The sequence below is a fragment of the Alternaria arborescens genome (assembly GCF_004154835.1).
Source record: "Alternaria arborescens strain FERA 675 chromosome Unknown contig_12, whole genome shotgun sequence".
Classification (NCBI taxonomy): Eukaryota; Fungi; Ascomycota; class Dothideomycetes; order Pleosporales; family Pleosporaceae; genus Alternaria; species Alternaria arborescens.
In genome coordinates this window covers 495,027-513,975 of record NW_021167867.1, presented here as the reverse complement: position 1 = coordinate 513,975, position 18,949 = coordinate 495,027, and the positions used below count along the sequence as shown (strand labels likewise).

At 49.8% G+C, this 18,949-nt stretch overlaps 7 protein-coding genes across 7 annotated transcripts; 5 read left to right on the top strand and 2 right to left on the bottom strand.

Moving 5' to 3' along the window:
• Positions 1-481: 481 nt before the first annotated feature.
• AA0111_g5965 (hypothetical protein) lies at positions 482-848 on the bottom strand (the record flags this gene model as incomplete). Its single annotated transcript, XM_028652135.1, has 2 exons — positions 482-691; positions 801-848. 2 exons carry the CDS (start codon positions 846-848, stop codon positions 482-484), a joined length of 258 nt encoding a protein of 85 aa, XP_028506344.1.
• A 1,792-nt stretch (positions 849-2,640) lies between these two features.
• Positions 2,641-2,892, bottom strand: AA0111_g5964 (hypothetical protein; the record flags this gene model as incomplete). Its single annotated transcript, XM_028652134.1, has 1 exon — positions 2,641-2,892. The coding sequence occupies one exon, from the start codon at positions 2,890-2,892 to the stop codon at positions 2,641-2,643; it is 252 nt and encodes an 83-aa protein (XP_028506343.1).
• A 5,096-nt stretch (positions 2,893-7,988) lies between these two features.
• Positions 7,989-9,596, top strand: AA0111_g5963 (Vanillin dehydrogenase; the record flags this gene model as incomplete). Its single annotated transcript, XM_028652133.1, has 3 exons — positions 7,989-8,464; positions 8,517-9,374; positions 9,452-9,596. The coding sequence occupies 3 exons, from the start codon at positions 7,989-7,991 to the stop codon at positions 9,594-9,596; spliced, it is 1,479 nt and encodes a 492-aa protein (XP_028506338.1).
• Positions 9,597-10,176: 580 nt separating this feature from the next.
• Positions 10,177-10,841, top strand: AA0111_g5962 (hypothetical protein; the record flags this gene model as incomplete). Its single annotated transcript, XM_028652132.1, has 2 exons — positions 10,177-10,571; positions 10,667-10,841. 2 exons carry the CDS (start codon positions 10,177-10,179, stop codon positions 10,839-10,841), a joined length of 570 nt encoding a protein of 189 aa, XP_028506337.1.
• A 1,705-nt stretch (positions 10,842-12,546) lies between these two features.
• AA0111_g5961 (hypothetical protein) lies at positions 12,547-13,293 on the top strand (the record flags this gene model as incomplete). The annotated part of the gene is made up of 1 exon (XM_028652131.1): positions 12,547-13,293. One exon carries the CDS (start codon positions 12,547-12,549, stop codon positions 13,291-13,293), a length of 747 nt encoding a protein of 248 aa, XP_028506340.1.
• A 1,484-nt stretch (positions 13,294-14,777) lies between these two features.
• Positions 14,778-16,495, top strand: AA0111_g5960 (hypothetical protein; the record flags this gene model as incomplete). Its single annotated transcript, XM_028652130.1, has 4 exons — positions 14,778-15,000; positions 15,049-15,350; positions 15,415-15,593; positions 15,643-16,495. 4 exons carry the CDS (start codon positions 14,778-14,780, stop codon positions 16,493-16,495), a joined length of 1,557 nt encoding a protein of 518 aa, XP_028506339.1.
• A 765-nt stretch (positions 16,496-17,260) lies between these two features.
• AA0111_g5959 (hypothetical protein) lies at positions 17,261-18,941 on the top strand (the record flags this gene model as incomplete). The annotated part of the gene is made up of 5 exons (XM_028652128.1): positions 17,261-17,432; positions 17,487-17,629; positions 17,679-17,892; positions 17,946-18,340; positions 18,402-18,941. The coding sequence occupies 5 exons, from the start codon at positions 17,261-17,263 to the stop codon at positions 18,939-18,941; spliced, it is 1,464 nt and encodes a 487-aa protein (XP_028506519.1).
• Positions 18,942-18,949: the final 8 nt, after the last annotated feature.

Below are 18,949 nucleotides of genomic sequence, written 5' to 3'. Positions count from 1 at the left end.
GCGGATGTGGTGCGATGGGTAGCAACTTGGGCAGCAACGGAGAATCGGGGCAGGGAGTAAGTGCTTTTCTGCAGGCGTTGATCCATGTACCTAGAAACGACGCGTAATCAGTTTGCAAAGTAAGCATCTGTACCAATGTATTGCCAGTATAGCGAACATGAAAGCAGCACTCCTAGCCGTCGTCATGACTTCACAAATTCGACAGTACACATCACAGCCGAGTCTTGGCGGAGGCTGCGGAGGCGCATGAGACGTGACAGGGTTTGTGAATTTGATGGTATTCATGTCTCAACCGGTTCCCATTCCTCGTGATATCGTTGATCCGCAGGAGAAAGGAAATGAAGGCTTAAGTCGCCGTGAAATGCATGCCTGCGCCCTCGAAGGGCAGTTCAGATTCCGAATTCCTGCTCCCGGTCAGCCGCAGCCCAGACACCTCGCCCGAGTCGCAATGTGCATACCTCAACTCCATATCCCCAACCATTTACCGGCTAGCGCTCCAGACGGACTTGAGGAAGCCGTCCTTCTGTGCGAGCCTGTTGAAGCTGTCGTCGGCCTCACCCATGGCGCGAACGAAACCGCAGATGGCGTAGGCCTGGTTGTCGCCGGTGTAGCGGCCGTTCTCGTCAACCTTGCCAACGCTGAGCTGGACAGAGGCGTGGTCCTTGGCCCTGATGATGCGTCCGGTGGCCGACTTGGAGGATATTAGTATCGCGTTTCGGGGTCAGGTAGCTAGTCGTGGGATACTCACGCACTGTATCATGTTAGCAGACATTCATTGCGATTGCAGGCATTTGGCTTACTTTGCGGGGGACGTAAAGGTCGACGAGCTCTCCGCGTTCGTTCTCCATTTTGATCGATTTGTGTGTTGACGGCGGGTGGTCTTGGTTGAGGCTTCGTTGGTGGTCGATGTCGTCGGTTTGCGACACTGGGGAATTTCGAGTGTCGCTTAGCACTGGTGGTTGGCGCTAGCTCTGAATGCGGCTTAGTCTACCACTCCCTTCCATAGCTCTCGTTGCGTTCACTGTCATGCCAACTATGAACAGCTGGTGCATTGGTATGATAATGTGGAAGCTTCTTGCAACAAGCTTTGGGGTCGTAGTGGACTCGTCAAATGGGAATCGCCCAGTAAGGGAATGTATATCGAGCCGTCTGCGTGCACCCCGATAGTATGAGACGGAGTACCATACCTATTTCTCTCAGTGCACAAACAAAGGTTGGAAACACATATAGAGTGGTAGGCTCCTTCTCAACATCACATCCCAGATCTGGTAGGCGGTTGTTGTGCCAATTGCGGATTTCGGCCACTAGAAAGGCAGGATATTCACAACAAGCATCCATATCGAGGGACGTTTGTTCCGGCAACGATGCGACGCTGTACTCCTATATCAGTAGCTATATGAATGCGTCTCTGCTTTCCTGTAGTATAAGCCCGATGGTGTGTATAGAGGTCCGCCACTTGCCATCTAATGATAATCTGTAGTTGCAAGCCACCCTAACAACTTTAAGATCATGCGCCCATCGTAATGCTCGCAATGGTGCTGTGGTATCGGCAGAAAAACTATGGTGTACGATGTTTGTAGGTTTGGCAAAAACATCAGGTGCGCAAGGTCATTGCGTCTCATGTCTCCAAACTCACCCGGCCATTTGCGATGCTCTTGAACTACCACGACCTCTGACAACAGGAGTAGATGCAAAAAAGAATGCGAAGAGCAAAATGCATCGGCCGGGAATCGAACCCGGGGCTAGCCGAAACTGTCCTGTGATGGATGGCAACGGCTAATTTTACCACTAAACCACCGATGCTGGTGATTGAACTAATGTTCAATTGATGGAGTCGTGAAAGATTGGTACAAATATATACTTTTTATAAATTTACGAGTCCGACCACGAGAATACAACCGGTAACCTCAAGCCAAGGGATGTGGATGTGGGTGGAGTCAGACAGCGGTAACCCGAGTGGGGCTCGCAACTCTAGACTACGAACTCTCTTGCTCTCTGCCTTCACGGCAGTAGCTGGCTATTTTGCTCCGTGGTGCAATTGTTCTTGGGCTGCCGCAATACGACGAATGTGACACTTGGAGTACAACGGCATTCTAAGCTTGCGACGTTGTGCAAATCCGCTTAGGATACTTGCCACTCCTCATTTCTCTAACATCAATAACATTATCAGGCTACGCATGTGAAATGTGCGCACTAGAATCGTCAATCTCTCCTACTTATCCTTGCTGTGTTCTTAAGTGGCTCAGGCTGTGATATCTCGATTCATACTGCACTATTGGACTGACTCAAAGGACAAGCTTAGCACGTTCAAATCTTGTTAAGAATATCGGAAAGGTAAAGGGGTTCTAAAGTTTGGAAACGCACTAAAAATACAAGCGATTGCCATCGAATGTTACATGAATGCACATAAACTTATCTTACAACCGACAAAGACTACTCTGCAGCTCTTTTTACCAACACGACTATCCTCTCGATATGTTGTATACAAACATAATATGCAACGACCCAGATCGATCCTCGTACACGATAATACTGGTCTTCTGATCCAGGGACAATGTTTGTACTTCAGAGTTCGAGCCTTCGCAGGCCCTCGGTGTCGTCATGGAGATAGTGGTTTATGCAATAAAGTCCCCTCGTCGCTCAGATAATCGGTTTCGTGTTATATGAGCCAATGTTCGTTGTTTGTTCCGAGGATTGAGAGGACGACGGAGGTGTGCCATAAGTCCGCACTTGAGCGCTCAAGATTTGACGGTCGACTCCTCGTTCTACAGCCCGTGTAAGCTTTTCGAGGCCTGTCTTGAGATTTCCGCCGATAATGGGTTGTTTAGCGGTTGCTGTATTTGGTGTAGTTTGGTCCCGTTTCGACGTGGAGAGAGTAAGTGCGCGACACATGGTACTGTGGAGATACGGGGTTACTGCTGTGAAGACAGTAGAGTTTTATACTGTAAAGTGTGGATTGTCGAATCTTGCTGGACCTAATAGTTTCCTGTATGTGTGGAATGGACACGGCATTAAGTCGGTGGGTGGCACTTATATAGATTAGGCTCTGTCTGATCCAGTTGTACGCGTATTCGTAAACTGCATTACCCGACTCTTCCAGCACTATTTGCGATACGTCGCTGCGGCTTCGCAATGTTGGCGCCGAAGGTGGCTGAATGGATTCGTAACCTCGTATAGACAACCAATCGGATTTTAGCGCTCGAATCCGGCGATCTTCCTCCCATGAAGCCGATGGCGATCTTTGGGGCACTGCAGCTCGGACGTCGTTTGAGCTTACTCTCAGGACCGAGTCTTGTGGCACAGTTTCGACATTGTTTATCAATCCACCTAGACAGTAGTCAGAGGCCCCGCTGCTCGCCAGCCCTGTCGACAGTACAGCCACAGAGATCCGAGCTTGCATGTAAACCAGCATCGGTATGCAAGATATTGTTGGTGATAGTCGCGGATGTGGTGAAGAAATCACAGCTAGGAGCGATGGATGATCGTTGAATCATAGGATGGATCCCGAGGATCTCGAGCATGGTCATACTCGGGCCAAGCTCTGGAGACATCATGGCTGACGTGGTCCCGCTCAGGCCTAATCATTCGTCAGCGATCGCAGCTGCTGCAGCTCTACACATAACTTTACATGAACATTAATTCCAACTGCACTTTAGCTTTCCGGGCTTGAATCTTTACAACCCTGGAAGCAACCTCTTCAAAAAATGGAGGTAGGGATATTGCTAGTGTGAGTTTCTGCAGATTAGGAAAACGCGATCTTCGCGACGCAAGATTCACTAGCTGTGACAAACACTGAGCTTCGTCTGAGTGCATGAGATTCCTTTCCTCGGGATTTAGGTTTCCCGTGGCAACGATATGACGCACGTACAGTGTACGTAAGGACGTAGGTAGACACGAAGGTTCAAGTAACAGACTCCTTAGCTTGTTTGTTTGGTTAGCCTTTTGCAAACAGATTGTGTCTATCTTGAGATTCTCTAGCCGCGACGCTTTCAGTATTTCCCTTGCACCGAGACTGTGGCCTAAGGCCTCAAACTCTTCCGAATGGCCATAATCATCGTTGTACCCAAAGCTAAATTCGCGAAGAGTTGTCTCGAAGGCGTGCTTGAATGAGTAAACGAGGCAGCGGAACGTAAAGCCAGTCAAAATAGGAATGTGAGTATTCCACTGGTAGTTGGCGTGCAACTTCAAAGATCTTAAGTTGCGGAAAACCGCCGCGAAGATCCGGATTTTTTCACTGAGTTCCTCCCCATCCTGTGGCTCGAAGAAAGAGAGGTCCAGGCTAGTGACCGTATTGTTCTCGAACTTCCAGTCGTCTAAAGACATTGCCACGGTTTCTCTCGCTGCAACACCGGAGAGGCGCAGAGTGGTCACGGTCCGTAACTTCAATACTGGTACGATATCTGATAGCCCACATTCTTTGAAGGAACCCATGATGTCCAAGTCCAGCTCTTGCAGATTGGGTAGGTGCATGATGAAGTCTCGAATCTCATCAGCAACATGACAATATTGCTCCACGAAAACGGCCCGAACGTGTCGTAGCAGCTCAGAACGGGTGTTCGTTGTTCGTAACAATTTTTCTCCATTATTCGCGGTCATGATCAGAGAGCGGTAGATATACGGCTCTACGATGCGACAAAATTTACGGGATACCATCGATAAGCTGAGAAGGTCGTTGTAGAGTGGTTTATGTCTACTCGGCAAAGGGTTGGTGACTTCAGACACTATGTGGTCTAGCAATTCTTCTGATAGGCGCTCCATGGCGAAGAAAGCGAACTAGATGGAACGGGTGGCGCAGCTTCGAGTGATGAAACGATACCTTCGATCCCGAGGTTTTCGTTGTAGAGCGGTCACTTCGGAAGTGTCCAATGCGCTCTTGCGACGCGTAGAGAGATTCCAGGTAGCGAAAGGTAAGGACGCGAGGTATTGGTTGCACGGCTGTAAAACCTGGAGGGCGTTAGGTGTTGCCGTCAACCACGAGGCGAAGGGCAGGGTAGCAGGGTAGGGCGTCGATTGATTAGGCCCACTTAGCGCAAAACCCGTGTTGACACGCCTAACACCTGCTTTCCACTGACTTCAGCCACCCTTCAACCGTTTCGCAATCGCCAGTTCAGTTGGCATACTCCTTTTAAAATCACAAAAGGCCTGAGATCCATATTGCTCATCCTTATACGATTTGCGCCTGTCGCCAGTCCCAATGATACTGCGTCGCCACATACAATGCCGATCATCAATGAGCGCGACTTCCCGCTACTTCCGTCACAAGATGCAAAGCGTCGACGCGCTACCAAGCGTAAACTCAAGAACAATGGCTTGAGATCTCGTACAGCTGGGTCGCTTGCGACGTTGACTGATCTTCCTGATGAGTTGATTCTTGAAATACTGGGCTACCTACCAGGTATAGACCTCAACCAATTCCAACTTCCTACACTGGTCAATTTGGCATTGACCAGTCGGCGCTTTTACCGGATTGTCGTTGATATGCTCTACACTAAGTACAATAGCCATTTCTGCGAGCCTTACACTTTTCTTCGTACTATGATTCTTAATCCGCAGCTTGCGGAATTTGTTCACGATGTGGACATCACATTCGGCCTGTGGACATGTCGCAAGGGTCGGCGTTATGCTCCAACTGCGAAGGACAAGAAAACTATTAAAGAAGGACTGCGCGCGCTTGGTACGTCGGACTGGAAAGAATGGGCGACTCAATGCAACGAAGACCGTAGTAACGACGAAGCATTGCAAAACGCGATGTTATTGTATATCCCGAATATCACACATCTCAGCATCTTAGACATCGCAAGAGATCGATCGCGACGCCGCGCCTGGTTCGATCTCATAAGCAAGGCGGCAGCGGGTACTCTATCCAGACAGACTCATCGGTTCGAACATCTACGATCAATCAAACTTGAAGCAAGAACGACATCCTTGAGTGACGTCGCACCTTTGTTCCGACTTCAATCATTACGAAAGCTGCAATTGCGCGAGGTTCACGAATATGGTATGGTGGATTGCAACATATGCGCAAGTCATCGCGAACACGGCGAAAGAACGGCACTCAAACTGCAGCGTCTTATTCCCCAAGCCTGTAACGATCTGGACGAGCTTGAACTGGAATGTACCTACTACACTAAGTTTCTTCTGGAAGTGTTGATCTCATCAGCACGGTGCCTAAAGACATTCAGATACGATGTATGTCTAGATCACCTGTCAGACTCGCCGATACCAAATGGAGACCGATTGAAGACGTTGTGTGAAGCCTTGGATAGTCAAAAGGCCTCCTTAGAGACCCTTTACATCTTCTGCGACTCGATCGCAGAAGAAAGGACACATAGCGGAATTCATCTTCGTGACAGCCTCGAAGGCTTTGTGTCGCTAAAGGAGCTCAGCTGCCCATTAGGAATGATGATGAGTAGAGTCTCCGACACAATCACGGAAAGATTGCCTGCGTCGCTTCTGAGGTTTCGAACACCTGTTCGACCTTCTACAGACGACCAACACTACCTTCAAGCTCTGGACAATGTGGCCTCTTCCTATCTTGCGCATGTTCCTCGGTTGAAGGAGGTTCGAGTTGTAGTCTCATCGTCCGCGATGTATGATTGGCAACGCCTTGTTGAACTCTTTTCGGTCGAAAAAGGCATAAATTTTGTAGTGGAACGAGACGACGAGGACGCGGACTTTTCCGATTGGAAAGATGACTCAACAGATTCATCACGTTCGTCAAATGAGATCGATCTGTATAGCGATCATGATTAATGTAAGAGCAATACCCACGATGATGGCTACCTTTGCTGAGCATCATTTCGGCATAGCGATCTTGAAATGAGCAGTAACTCAATATGATTAGGTTCTGTTTGCTGATCCTTATTGCCACCCAAAATGTGATAATTAGGAGTTTCTCCTGGATAAGCGAAAAAGTACCGCAATGCCAAAGTCTTGGAGCTTCTACATCGAAATGAATCACACTTGTTTGAGACAAAGTGTGCCCTGGTTCGTTTCCTTCGTTAGGCTTGTGTATCACCACTGCAAGTGAACACCAACATTCTAAACAACCTACACACTCACATTATAGCTTCTTGAGACTATTGAAGTCCTCAGGAGCGTATTGAGCGTATGTTGGTTTTTCAAGAGACTCGAGCTATCTAGTTCTGAGACCATGTCTCTGAGCTGGAACAAAAATCGGTGAGAGACATATACCTAGGTAGTGTGTGCGCAGAAGGCCTGCAATCCTGATGGTATCGAGTAATTTCGATCGGTTTGAAAGGATAAACCTTCGACCTCATACCTACACTTGTCTTCCCTTATTGAGCGCTAGTTCAAACAAATTGCGATCGAATTGGTTTGAATGAAGTAATTACCTGCGATCACACCTCGGGAGGTTCATCAATAACACCCCGCTGATCTAGAGAGTTGACGTCATTACAGCTCTGCCTGAAGAGTGCAATAACGGCGACTGTAGTACATTTGCATAAGCCGTCGCTAACGAACACCTGCACTATACAAATTACAGACAACCTCAAGGCGTTCCTTGAACACGCGCGCCTTGCAAGCAACGTCCAGATTTTGCACCTGGAGCCCCGCCTTGGCGGCTGTGACGATGACATGGAATTATTCCGCAATATTTTCGCCCAGTGAGCAAGCTGTTACGTGAGGCAATATATGAGATGATTTACGTCTATCTTGTCCACCTCCCGAGGTTTTCATGTGTCGGTTTCTTCCGTCTACTCGTCTCTGAGCCGTGCCGTCTCCACATGCCGGTCCACTCGCCCCCTGAACCGCGTTCCTCAATTGCCGATTTCGCCATGCGCGCGCCCTCAGGGTCTGAGATCGGAAGCAGGTGCGCACGTAATGTGGATACTATGGAGATAGCTTCTTCCATCCAACCCGGTACTTCTACCTCTCGTCGCGTTATTCTTTACATTGTTTCTACTGTGAAAAAGCAACGCCAACCTCACCAACAGCAACAAAGAGTGTGAGATACAAAAGAAAAAATGTCTAACCCCTCAGTCGTTAAGCCCGATCCGTCCTATGTTGTACCCCTCTTCATCAACGGCAAGGAGGTCACAACCAAAACCACTTTTCCTGTAACATCACCTTCATCCCACAAGCAAGTATGGACCTCTTCGGCCGCCTCTCTGGAAGATGTCAAGAGTGCCGTGTCAGCGGCAAAAGCTGCTTTCCCCACTTGGTCTAAGATGAAGCATTCCGCTAAACGCAATATCTTCTTGAAAGCCGCCGACGTGATCGATGCGCGCGCGGAAGAATTCGCAGACTACATGAAGATTGAAACTGGAGCTGCGGACATGTTCAGCAACGGGTTCAATGTGCCTAAGATGGCGGATATGCTGAGAGATGTGGCGGGAAGGTTGAGCGCCGTGATGGGACATATTCCTAGCTGTGAAGAGGAGGGTACTAGTGCGTTGATCGTCAAAGAGCCGTATGGGGTCGTGTTGGGCATTGCACCTTGGTATGTATCTTCCCATCCATGATCATACATGGGAAACTTATGTGAGTACCAGGAATGCCCCGTATGTGCTTGGTATGCGATCAATTCTGTACCCTCTCGCTGCGGGTAACACTTGCATCCTAAAGGGTAGCGAGTTCTGCCCTCGCACATGGTGGGCTATTGGCAGCGCCTTGAGCGAGGCGGGCCTTCCCGCGGGCGCGCTCAATGTCCTCTTCCATCGTCCCGAGGATGCGGCGCAGGTGACCACTGCCCTAATTGAGGAGCCCGCCATCAAGAAGATTAACTTCACTGGCTCTACCGCCGTTGGTCGCATAATCGCATCGACAGCTGGCAAGAACCTCAAACCTGTTCTGCTCGAACTGGGTGGCAAAGCGAGCGCCATTGTCCTCGACGATGCCAACTTGCAGACAGCAGCGACACAATGTGCACTAGGTGCCTTCCTACATTCAGGCCAGATTTGCATGAGCTCGGAACGCATTCTGGTACACAAGAACATCAAGCCACAATTCATCGAAGCTTTCAAGGGCGCCGTAGAGGGTATCTTCGGCGGCGACAAGCCCGCACCGGTTCTCGTAGCTGCGCCGGGTGTAGAAAAGAACAAACGCCTTGTCGCAGATGCAGTCAAGAATGGTGCCAAAGTCGTACATGGTGACCACGAAAGCGATGAAAAACACCCGGAGACGAACGAAACCTCCGGAACACGCATGCGTCCCATCATCGTTGATGGCGTGAACAAGAACATGGAGCTTTTCCACACCGAATCTTTTGGACCATCCGTCTCCGTTATAGAGATCTCCAGCGACGAGGAAGCTATCGAGATCGCTAATGACACTGACTACGGTCTTTCTGGTGCTGTATTCACAGAGAACCTTGGCCGTGGTCTGCGCATTGCCAAGCAGATTGAAAGCGGGTAAGTTTTGCAAATAACGCATAATGTGGATCATACGTTACTACTTCTGGAACCTGGTCGCTAACAAAGAGACACAGAGCTATTCACATCAACTCCATGACAGTGCATGATGAGTGGACTTTACCGCATGGTGGTGCGAAGGCAAGTGGGTTTGGGCGATTCAACGGGCACTGGGGTATTGAAGAGTTTTTGAGGATGAAAACTATCACATACAAGGAGTAGGATGGACTGAACTCTTAGCATGTGTAATGCTCGACCATCCGGTAGCTTATCAAGTGAGGATACCGTAGGTAACTTACGGGACACGGTGTGCTTGACTTCGAAGCTGGGACCTGGGCTTGCTTTTCCATAACACGACCGAATTGACTCTGTTCGTACATCAGACTTGCGCAAGATTACTATGTTGCCTTGATTTCCAACATTTTCTGTCGCCAAAGATTCTGATTGTAGGTACTTCAATGCTCCTCTCTCCATGGTACCAATTGTATATAGCAGACATTCCCAAAGGTAGCACATGTGGCAGGTATGTCTATCAAGATCAGCAACAACGTACGGCCAAGCGATTCCTCAACTAGAGGACACGACCGCCGTCTTGCAACTGGTGGCTTTTCGTAGCAAAGTACTCCTTCTCGGCGTGTCACCTTGCCAACTATGCTTGGCGGATTACTTATTACTATCGACTTGAAGTAGGCTGCGCAATCACATTACTTATAGCCTTGGGCAGTCACCTCTTGTATTCAGCCTCCACCAACATTGCCATCCAGTTTCACGCATTCAGGGCAAATCTACGAAGCCTACAGTGATGATGTTTCACTCATCCATTGTGCTCGCTATCCTTCCTCTTCTCTCCCTCTTTACGGCAGCTGGAGCTGATTCCCCTTCCCTCTCCATCGAAATCATAAAGTTCTCCTCTTACTACCTCATGGTATCTCCCTCCGCCCAAGGTCCGAGACAAGGCCTTCTCGACTTCACCTTGATTAACAGCGCAGTTGGAGTTGCTATTGCGTGTAGTGCTAAGAACTCGAATTCTTTCGCCATTTTCAGTCCCTCTATCAGCTATGAATGCGACTTCGCGCCTGCTGGAGGAGAAGTGAGGGACGACAACTGGTGCTGGACAACTAGCGCGACTTTCAATTTTGATACGACAGAGCCGAAGGTCTACAACTTGACTGTGCAAATGAGTTGGTCGTGTGAGAAGTAAGTCTTTCTTCTTACCTTCTGATGTAGCCTGGTCTTCCTTTTTCAAATCATGGTTCCAGTGTACAAGCCACAATCACTAACAATGACCTTAGCGAAGGCGTCTACGCTCTATCCGCCTGGAGTCTCCTTGATCTCGACTGTGGGAGCTGGTCATGCGAGAACAGAATGTGGCCCAAATATAATGTGTATTCCAACTCTAGTACGCTATGTATGCCGGGTAGCGTGGATTTTCCAAGCGCCGATGTGAACGTGCTGAAGTTGGAGTGAATCTGGGCTATCAAATAAGCCATGGTCAACAGACCAGAAAGAGACGATTGTTTGATTGGACAATGGAATACTGTTGCTTGTTCTAGGCCAAATGTCATACTTGCAAAGGTGAATATTTCTGACTTGAGCTTGTGGTCGGTCTGGACAACTTTGTCTGCGATGTACTACGCTGATCCCTTGCGGCTGAACTTTCGTAGGCGCTCAATAGATGGACTACATGATGTTCTAGATGGCCTGTAGTTGAACAGCGAACAATGCGGACTACGGCAAATTGTCCAGTAGCTCCGGCTAGTATCAGGTGTGGCTGGCTGTCGTACCCGTCTCGTTTGTACCATGGGCACACAACTGCATTCACACTAAGCTGTCACCCCGCATCACTCTGATCCTGAAGTTTCTTGTACATGGACATGCTGGATATGGCCACTGGAGGATACCGCCACTCTAGAGAGTGTTGCTCGCAACTGTGTGACCAGACCTTATTGTAGAGATGATAGTAGAGTTCGCTCACCAGCAAGCTGATGGGCTCTGATGATCATGACGAGCTCAACTCATGAATCAATGATCATTCCGCCCAGCATACCCAGGAGAGCGTTATGGTAACTGGCCGACTAGGCGGGTGTAAACGCCGACCCAGAGACTGCGCCATCAATTCTCCGGGGGCATGCTGTTGGCCTTCAATAGGATGCGAACACCCTATGCCACGTTTGTGCTCATGATTTTGTCGTGGGAATCCAGCTAATCTCGTACAGGTCACGATCGCCCCACCCGTCACATCGATCATGTCGTAGAGCTATGTTGGCGTTCCAACCACCCATTGTTAGCTTTGCTTAGCACAGATCGTGAGATGTGACAAAGGAACTGTGATTGGGCCTACCAGACCTTGTTAGTAGCTAAAACCCAAGACTGCGGCACCAAAGGCAATTAACTGGGCTATCTGCGGCACACACACTAGTCATCTGTACTGGCTTGATTGTGCAATCGCGATATGTATGAAACCTATGTGTGTGGGCACGCTCGGCTTTGAGGAGCCGATGTGATCGCCGTGCTTGCAGGCTGGCGAAGCGACCCTGGTGGGGAGGTACACGTATGCGAAGGATCCTAGGGAACACAGCCATCACGCTCACGACCCAGGGTACGAGAAGGTTCGTAATGGAGGAAAACGCCTAGGAAATGTTTCACCCGAGAACTAAACGAATCGATGATAAAGTTCCATGGGCGCTTCGACCAAGAGAAGGATGATGTGCTATATCGGGCACTTCTCAGCAAAGACCGTGCGCTTCCCGCGTCAAAGTTTGGGTCATGACGCTTGCCATAGCCGGCCCACCACCAGAACTTCTTTCCAGCCATCCTCAGGCCGATCACGCGCCATAATCTTTACTCAGGCTTGCCAGCCCACCCCATGCAGGAGTTCTCGTACCTGTGGAGTGGATCTAGGTGCGCTGCTGCGTGTTCGCTTGTCCGCATGCAGTTTGGAATGTGCATGCTAAATAAAGCCAGACTCAGCCCTCGCGAGGGGAGCGGCTGAGTACTACCATCGTATTTGTCTTGCACGGTGCACCTCCTCTTCCCCACTTGTCGTTGTGAGACGGACAAGCCTATTACTTTGATTCATACTCTCGTTTCGCCGTTGAAATCATATTGGAGAATTGCCATTTACAGCCAGGACATAATAAGAAGAATCGCAGGTGGGGTAATACTGAAGACAATGGCCCTCGAATCACCACAGCCGCTTTCTAGAAAGAAGTCACTATTCCGGCGCTTCTCAAGACGAGATCGAGGCGACGCTCCTCCGTCGCCTTTTCTAATGAACGAAGGCCTTCGTTCATATTCGCCCAGTTTACAGTCGCCCAATCCACAATCGCCGAGAAGGTTACAGCGCCGTCCTTCACATGCACCGTCCTACCTCCTTACACCACCGCCGTCGCCGGCAAACAAGAGCACTGTCATAGCCGTCGATGCGTCGAAATCGCAACAACCCAAGATGGTTGCACATATCCAACGCATCGAGCTACCATCAAATCGACACGTCCGCAGCGAGTTTACACCCCCGCCATCTCCAGAACCGCGGCGACGCGTGCTTCCAAGTGCTTTACCAACCATGCCGTTTCCTGGCAAGCCCCTCATAACCTCATGGAATATCTTCCTCCCACCCTCGCAAATATACTCATTATATCTTGGGTATGCACCAAAGGACATGGATGATAAGTGGTATATATATAGCGAGGGTCCCGATCAGACAGGAAAACTGAAGGTCCATTTCCACCGAAGTTGGACTGGACTGAAGGTGGCAGAACTGTTCGTGGTCATGGATACAAAGGGCGAGGGCGCTGGAAAGATAGTAGGAATCAAGTGGAACGGCGATGAAGAGATGAACTGGATGAGCGAAGAGGAGGCGAAATACATGATACGCACGGCTTGTAGGTGGCAATTAGCCGTGGATTTGGAGAAGTGAGCCCTTACGACACGTGGCGAAGCCGAGGTCGCGTTCTCGTTCACCGGCAATTCGTCTCTCTCTTTTCTTTTTCTATTCTTGACACGCATTGGCCCACGGGTTCCTTTCGATCCGTACCGTGTGGCGTCCTATGAATCGATGTCCCAGCCGCGTCTAATCTGATTTCTATACCCATTGCTGGTATAGAAGCTTCTAATATCAAACTTTTCTTTTCTTTCCCCCCACTGGCGCGCGCTTTGTATACGTCGGTAGTTCTAGCGTAAAATATCACAGCTACAACTATGTCCATGATGATTACTAACGCTCATGTAAAAGAAAAAACCTACGGATTTAACACTCCGCTCATATCCTCCATGTAGGCATGCATTGTGGTGCTGGGTGGTATGATCTCTGCAGCAGGGTCCCACAGGCTAGTCCACCAACCCTGCCATTCCCCCAGCCGTTCGCCATGGAAGCACACCCACATCCTATGATTGGATCGTGATTCTGAATCAACATGTGGCAAAGGTTTCTTTTATCGCATTGGCGATTCTTACCTCTTCGCCTTTATGAAAGCGACAGTTGTAAACTTGTCTCTAGACATCTCAACATAACGATGGCGGTGACGTGCCGTTTAACTAGGCTTGTGGGGTCCGAGAGGCGCTGCGCGCTTTCGGCACCTCTCGCGTCTTCCCTTCTTCGGTGCTACCGTCCCTCACCCACATCTCTCTCCACACAACCCATGGCAGTACCAGGTATACTGCGACAAACTTGAACCGTTCGGCCCGAGATGCAGTCCACCTTCACACCATCCTCCCAGAGTTCCTCTCCCCAGCCACAGCGACTACCTGTTAATCCAAGAAGACACAAGGTCGATCCGTCATTACGAAAGCGCGTCGTAAGAGCGTGAGTATAGTCCCAGCCTCCGTGTTTCGCTTTGTTATTGGTCGCGGTTTCTTGGTGCCATGGTACCAAGATGTCGATAGATGGCGCCCAAGCATTTGTTGTCTGCATACGTCAGCATGGCTCGTTTGCAGCACTGAGAACGCGCGCATTACTCAAGTTCTGGGCAGTCCAAGCTTAAGCCTTCTGCGACTCATCGCTGACCTGCAGAGGGTAGATGCAACGCGTGCAACGTTCGTCGGGTTCGGTGTTCTGGAGAACAGCCGTGCCAGCGATGCACCAAATCCTCACGACAATGCGAGTATCCAGCACCCGAATCGGATAAGCACTCTTTGAGAGACGAGCTCGAACGTTTGCGAAAGCGATGTGCAGCACTCGAGACGGGGTTCAAGATTGCCGCACCTGAAGAAGCCGCTGAACTCATTGGCCAGCTCGATCATGGCGTGCCAGGGCGTTCAACCGCACCGACTTTCCTATCTGTGTCAGTGGAACTGGATCAAGCCGATGCGAACGACGGCCGCCTGCTTGTTGATCCTTGTGGCACCCCGAGATTTTTTGGCGAAACATCTGGAGCGACATTTTTGGATTACTTGAAACAATTCATGCTTACCTTAGTTCCTTTAACCTTCCAGCCTGAGTCTGCGGATGGATCTTCATTCGTTGCTTCAATCGGAACATATCAGACCTACGACTCGAGACCAATTCCCAATCCAAGTGTGGATCCTCTATGGCTACCCGATCAGGAAGATATGGCATTGATGTTGGCCCAACTACGAGCATATATTCAAGATGGCAACGGTGAATTTCTCTCCGGCGGAATATACTGTAAGCTATGCGCCGGTCATCGCTGGTACTTTCACTGATACCGTACAGGGTGGGGCGATCTCAGCAAGCTTCCCACATCTGCAGCCCCTTCGATGAGTGCAATGACGACAGAAGACACTCACCGACGCTTGGCATTTTATCATGTCTGCTTCGCCCTGGCTACGTCTGTTGATCATGCGGCTTTCCATCGATCAGACCAGCATGCGGGAGGGGCTTTCTTCAAGCGCGCACGAAAGCTTCTTGGAAACCCTTTGGATACTGTACGATTCACTCTGGATGATGTGCCGGTCTTGACCCTTATGGGATTCTATTTAATCGAACTCAACCGCAGAGATTCAGCTTACGTATATGTAAGTAAAATCCATGTACGCGCTGCACTCAAGGCACATGCTGACTTTGTTTCCAAACGTCAAGGTCAGCCTAGCAATTCATATCGCCATAATACATGGGGCATTCAGGTCATGTAATGACGAAGCGAGTAAACGCACTTTCTGGACCCTATATATATTGGATAGATGGCTTTCCGTACTGATGGGACGCCCACCGACTCTACTTGATGAAGCGATCAGGCTACCTTTACCAAGCGATGTGCCGTAAGTATTTGCATGTAGGTGAAGCGGAAAGCATGACTAACCTCCTCAGTTCAATGCCACCGTGTGCAGGCCTCCGAGCACACGTCGAGCTATCCCGCATCTCTGGCTACATTGTTTGTGAAACATTCAAAATCGCCCCGAGACACTACCAACGTGGATATTCGACCCTACACGTGGATAAGGCTCTGGAATTGCTCGAAGACTGGAAGCTGCAATTGCCACCGGTACTAGCTGTCCACATAGACGCTGATCCTGCGGTCCTCTCTCTGCATCTAGCTTCGAACCAGCTCATTGTCCTCGCAACTCGGCCGATCCTACTTGCCGCTGTCAAGCAAGCTGTTGCTGAACGCTACATGAACGGCCAATGGTCTGTGCAGCAACACGCGCATAGCAAATATGTTCAAGCTTGCTCAAAGGCTGCTCAGCGTAATTTGTCGTCAGCTCAACGATTGCGGTCAACGAGGAAGCTACTGCAGGCCGGTTTGCACTTTGTCTTCAACGCGGCTGTTATCCTGATACTAGATCGGATTCTTCACTCTTCTAGCACCGAAGCCTCGCCGGCTCTGCTCAACACCGCAGTGTATGCCTCCGAGATAGACTTTGCCATGCGCACCTTTGAGGAGGAGTCAAGAACGGGTACCAACTACCCCAGAGACTGCTACAAGGTTTTGCAAGATCTCAAGGCTCTAGTTGATCGCTACCTGTCTCATGGCCATGGACACTTCGAGCAAGGAAATGACCCTGGCCTAGTCATTAGTACTCCTGGACCGCAGTACAGTGCCCAGCGAGGCCCAGAAATCCAAGGAAGTCCATCGAACATGACAGCGGGTACTGTGTACCAGGAGCTGCGAACCTGGATGCAAAGTGACGGGCTAAAGCTACATAACAGCTTACTCATTTGATTGGTTCACCGGGATTGTCCTCCGGGCGAATGGCATCCAAGAGGCTTGTTTTCCCCGCGGCGCTCCTACGCCCCCGGAACCGTCAACCAATCACGGCAATGCAGTGACCCTCGATTACGAACGGTCCAAGGGAGTCGCTTTTACCACCCCGTCGGGCTATCAGGGGTTTGCTGACGCCATGATCGATACACGGAACAATAACTTGGAACCGGCTCGTAGTGCATAAAGTTTTGCGACTCGAGATGCCGAAGGTGCATAGAAGATGTTTCTAGAGCTTTCCATGTTGGCTGATCTCGCCGCGGGTGATGAGGCAACGATGTCCAAGCTGCCCTTTTACCATTCTCGTCAAGATAAGCAACCATTGCAGAACCGCGTTTGGCTCACCTTGGTGTCGATGTCGAAACCCACATTCGGACAGGGATGGCTCCCTGTGCGGAGGCCTCCGATTGGCCAAGCTTAGCCTGGCACGCTCCGATCCATGGACTGCTGCAAGCCAAGCTGTATACAACTTTGATCGGGCAAATTCAACGGGGTGAGAGGCGGTAACATATCGACATCGGTCATTGTAGGCGAGCTAAGGATCCGTTTTTGAGCCTCACCAAAGCAATTACGTACATGTGAAAGCGGAAAATGGTAAAGGTGACTAAGCTTGGCCATCTTTACTTTACGGAACTTGCCTTTACTATGGATTTTATTCAAGAAGATGATCCTCTGCTCCCTTGTTCCCGCAGTAGCAACTCTACAGTGATGAGTTCAACCACCATTATGGGTGGAGCGATTGCAATGTCGACAGAAGGGGAAGCCCCCAGTCCTGAGGGGCGCTCCATGTCAAAACGCGTAAACAGGAAGATGGACATTGCGCTGCTACCATTTCTTTCCCTGCTGTATCTGTTTAACGGTTTAGATCGATCGAATGTTGGAAATGCGGAGACGCAAGGTATGTGAGATCTTCGGAATGCTGGTCGTAAAGGATCTGTCCTAACGTATGCAGGGTTCACTAAAGACATCGGCGCAACCCCGGATGATCTTAACCTAGCAGTGTCGCTTTTCTTCATCACGTTCGTGTTGCTTCAGCCTCCTTCGGCCGCTGTAGGAAGATGGATGGGCGCAAAGCACTGGATTACCATTATAATGGTAAGTTTACCGTAAACACATATGGCATGTAATTTTAAATCTAAGACAGATCGGCTGGGGTGTTTCTACATTGGCGCACGCCTTTGTCCGGGGTAAGGGAAGTCTCATTGCTGTCAGACTTATGATTGGCGCTTTCGAGGCGGGTTTCTATCCTACAGCCGTCACATATCTCTCCACCTTCTACGGCCGATATGACATGGCTGTGCGAATCGGACTCTTCTACGGACAATACGCTGTTGCCGGTGCCTTCTCGGGCTCTATTGGTATGCCCTGCAATCTTCCGTACGCTCTAATGCTTTTCTAACATCGAGACCAGCATTCGGCATTTTCCATCTCAACGGCACCAGCCTGCATAATTGGCAGTACCTGTTCATCATCGAAGGGGCCTTGACGGTATTTGTTGCAATGATTGCTTGGTTCTGGCTACCGCAAGGACCAGGATCAGGCTGGTTCCTTGATGCCGATGAACAAGTGTTCGCTGTGCAGCGTATCATTAAAGACAACTCTAAATGGGTTGCACACAGTTACGGAGATGATGGCGTAGAACAGGATCGACTTACGAAGAGGGATGCTATTGAAACGGTCAAAGACTGGAAACTTTGGTTTCTACTCTTCTTCAATATCTGTGCTAGTGTACCCAGCCAGGCGTTCTCCGTCTTTATGCCTATGGTTGTGCAGGGCTTGGGATACTCATCAGTTGACGCAAATTTGGTACGTTCTTTTGCTCGTATACTCCATTCTGTGATTTAGGCTGATGCGACTATATCTATAGATGTCCGTACCGCCATTCGTATGCGGTGCCGTAGGTCTATACCTCTTTGCCCTTAGTTCAGATCACCGGAAAGAACGGGGCTATCACATCATCATTGGCACTTTCTTTGCTCTCGTCGGCCTGATCATCACCGTTGCCGCGCCGTTCCACCACGCACAGTACGCAGGTCTTTGCATCCTTCTTTTCGGAAGCTACATCTCAGCCCCCCTGACTGTAGCCTGGCTCAGTGGCAACAATCCCGAGCCTGGAAAACGGTCCCTCGTTCTCGGTGTGAACGGATTCGGCAACCTCGCAGGCGTGATCGGCTCACAGCTCTACAAGAAACGATATGCGCCTAGATATCTGACACCTTTTTACGCCACACTAGGCTTCGTGGCCGAGGCGCTTATAGGGTACACGGCGTATAGGTTCATCTTAAAATCTGTTAATAGAAGAAAGATGATTTGGGCAGAGGGAAGGAGTGCAGAGCAGATTGAGGCCGAGAGGTTGGATTCAACCAGATATGCGGATGCGAAGATGTCGTTTTTGTATGGTCTGTGAGAAGCCTC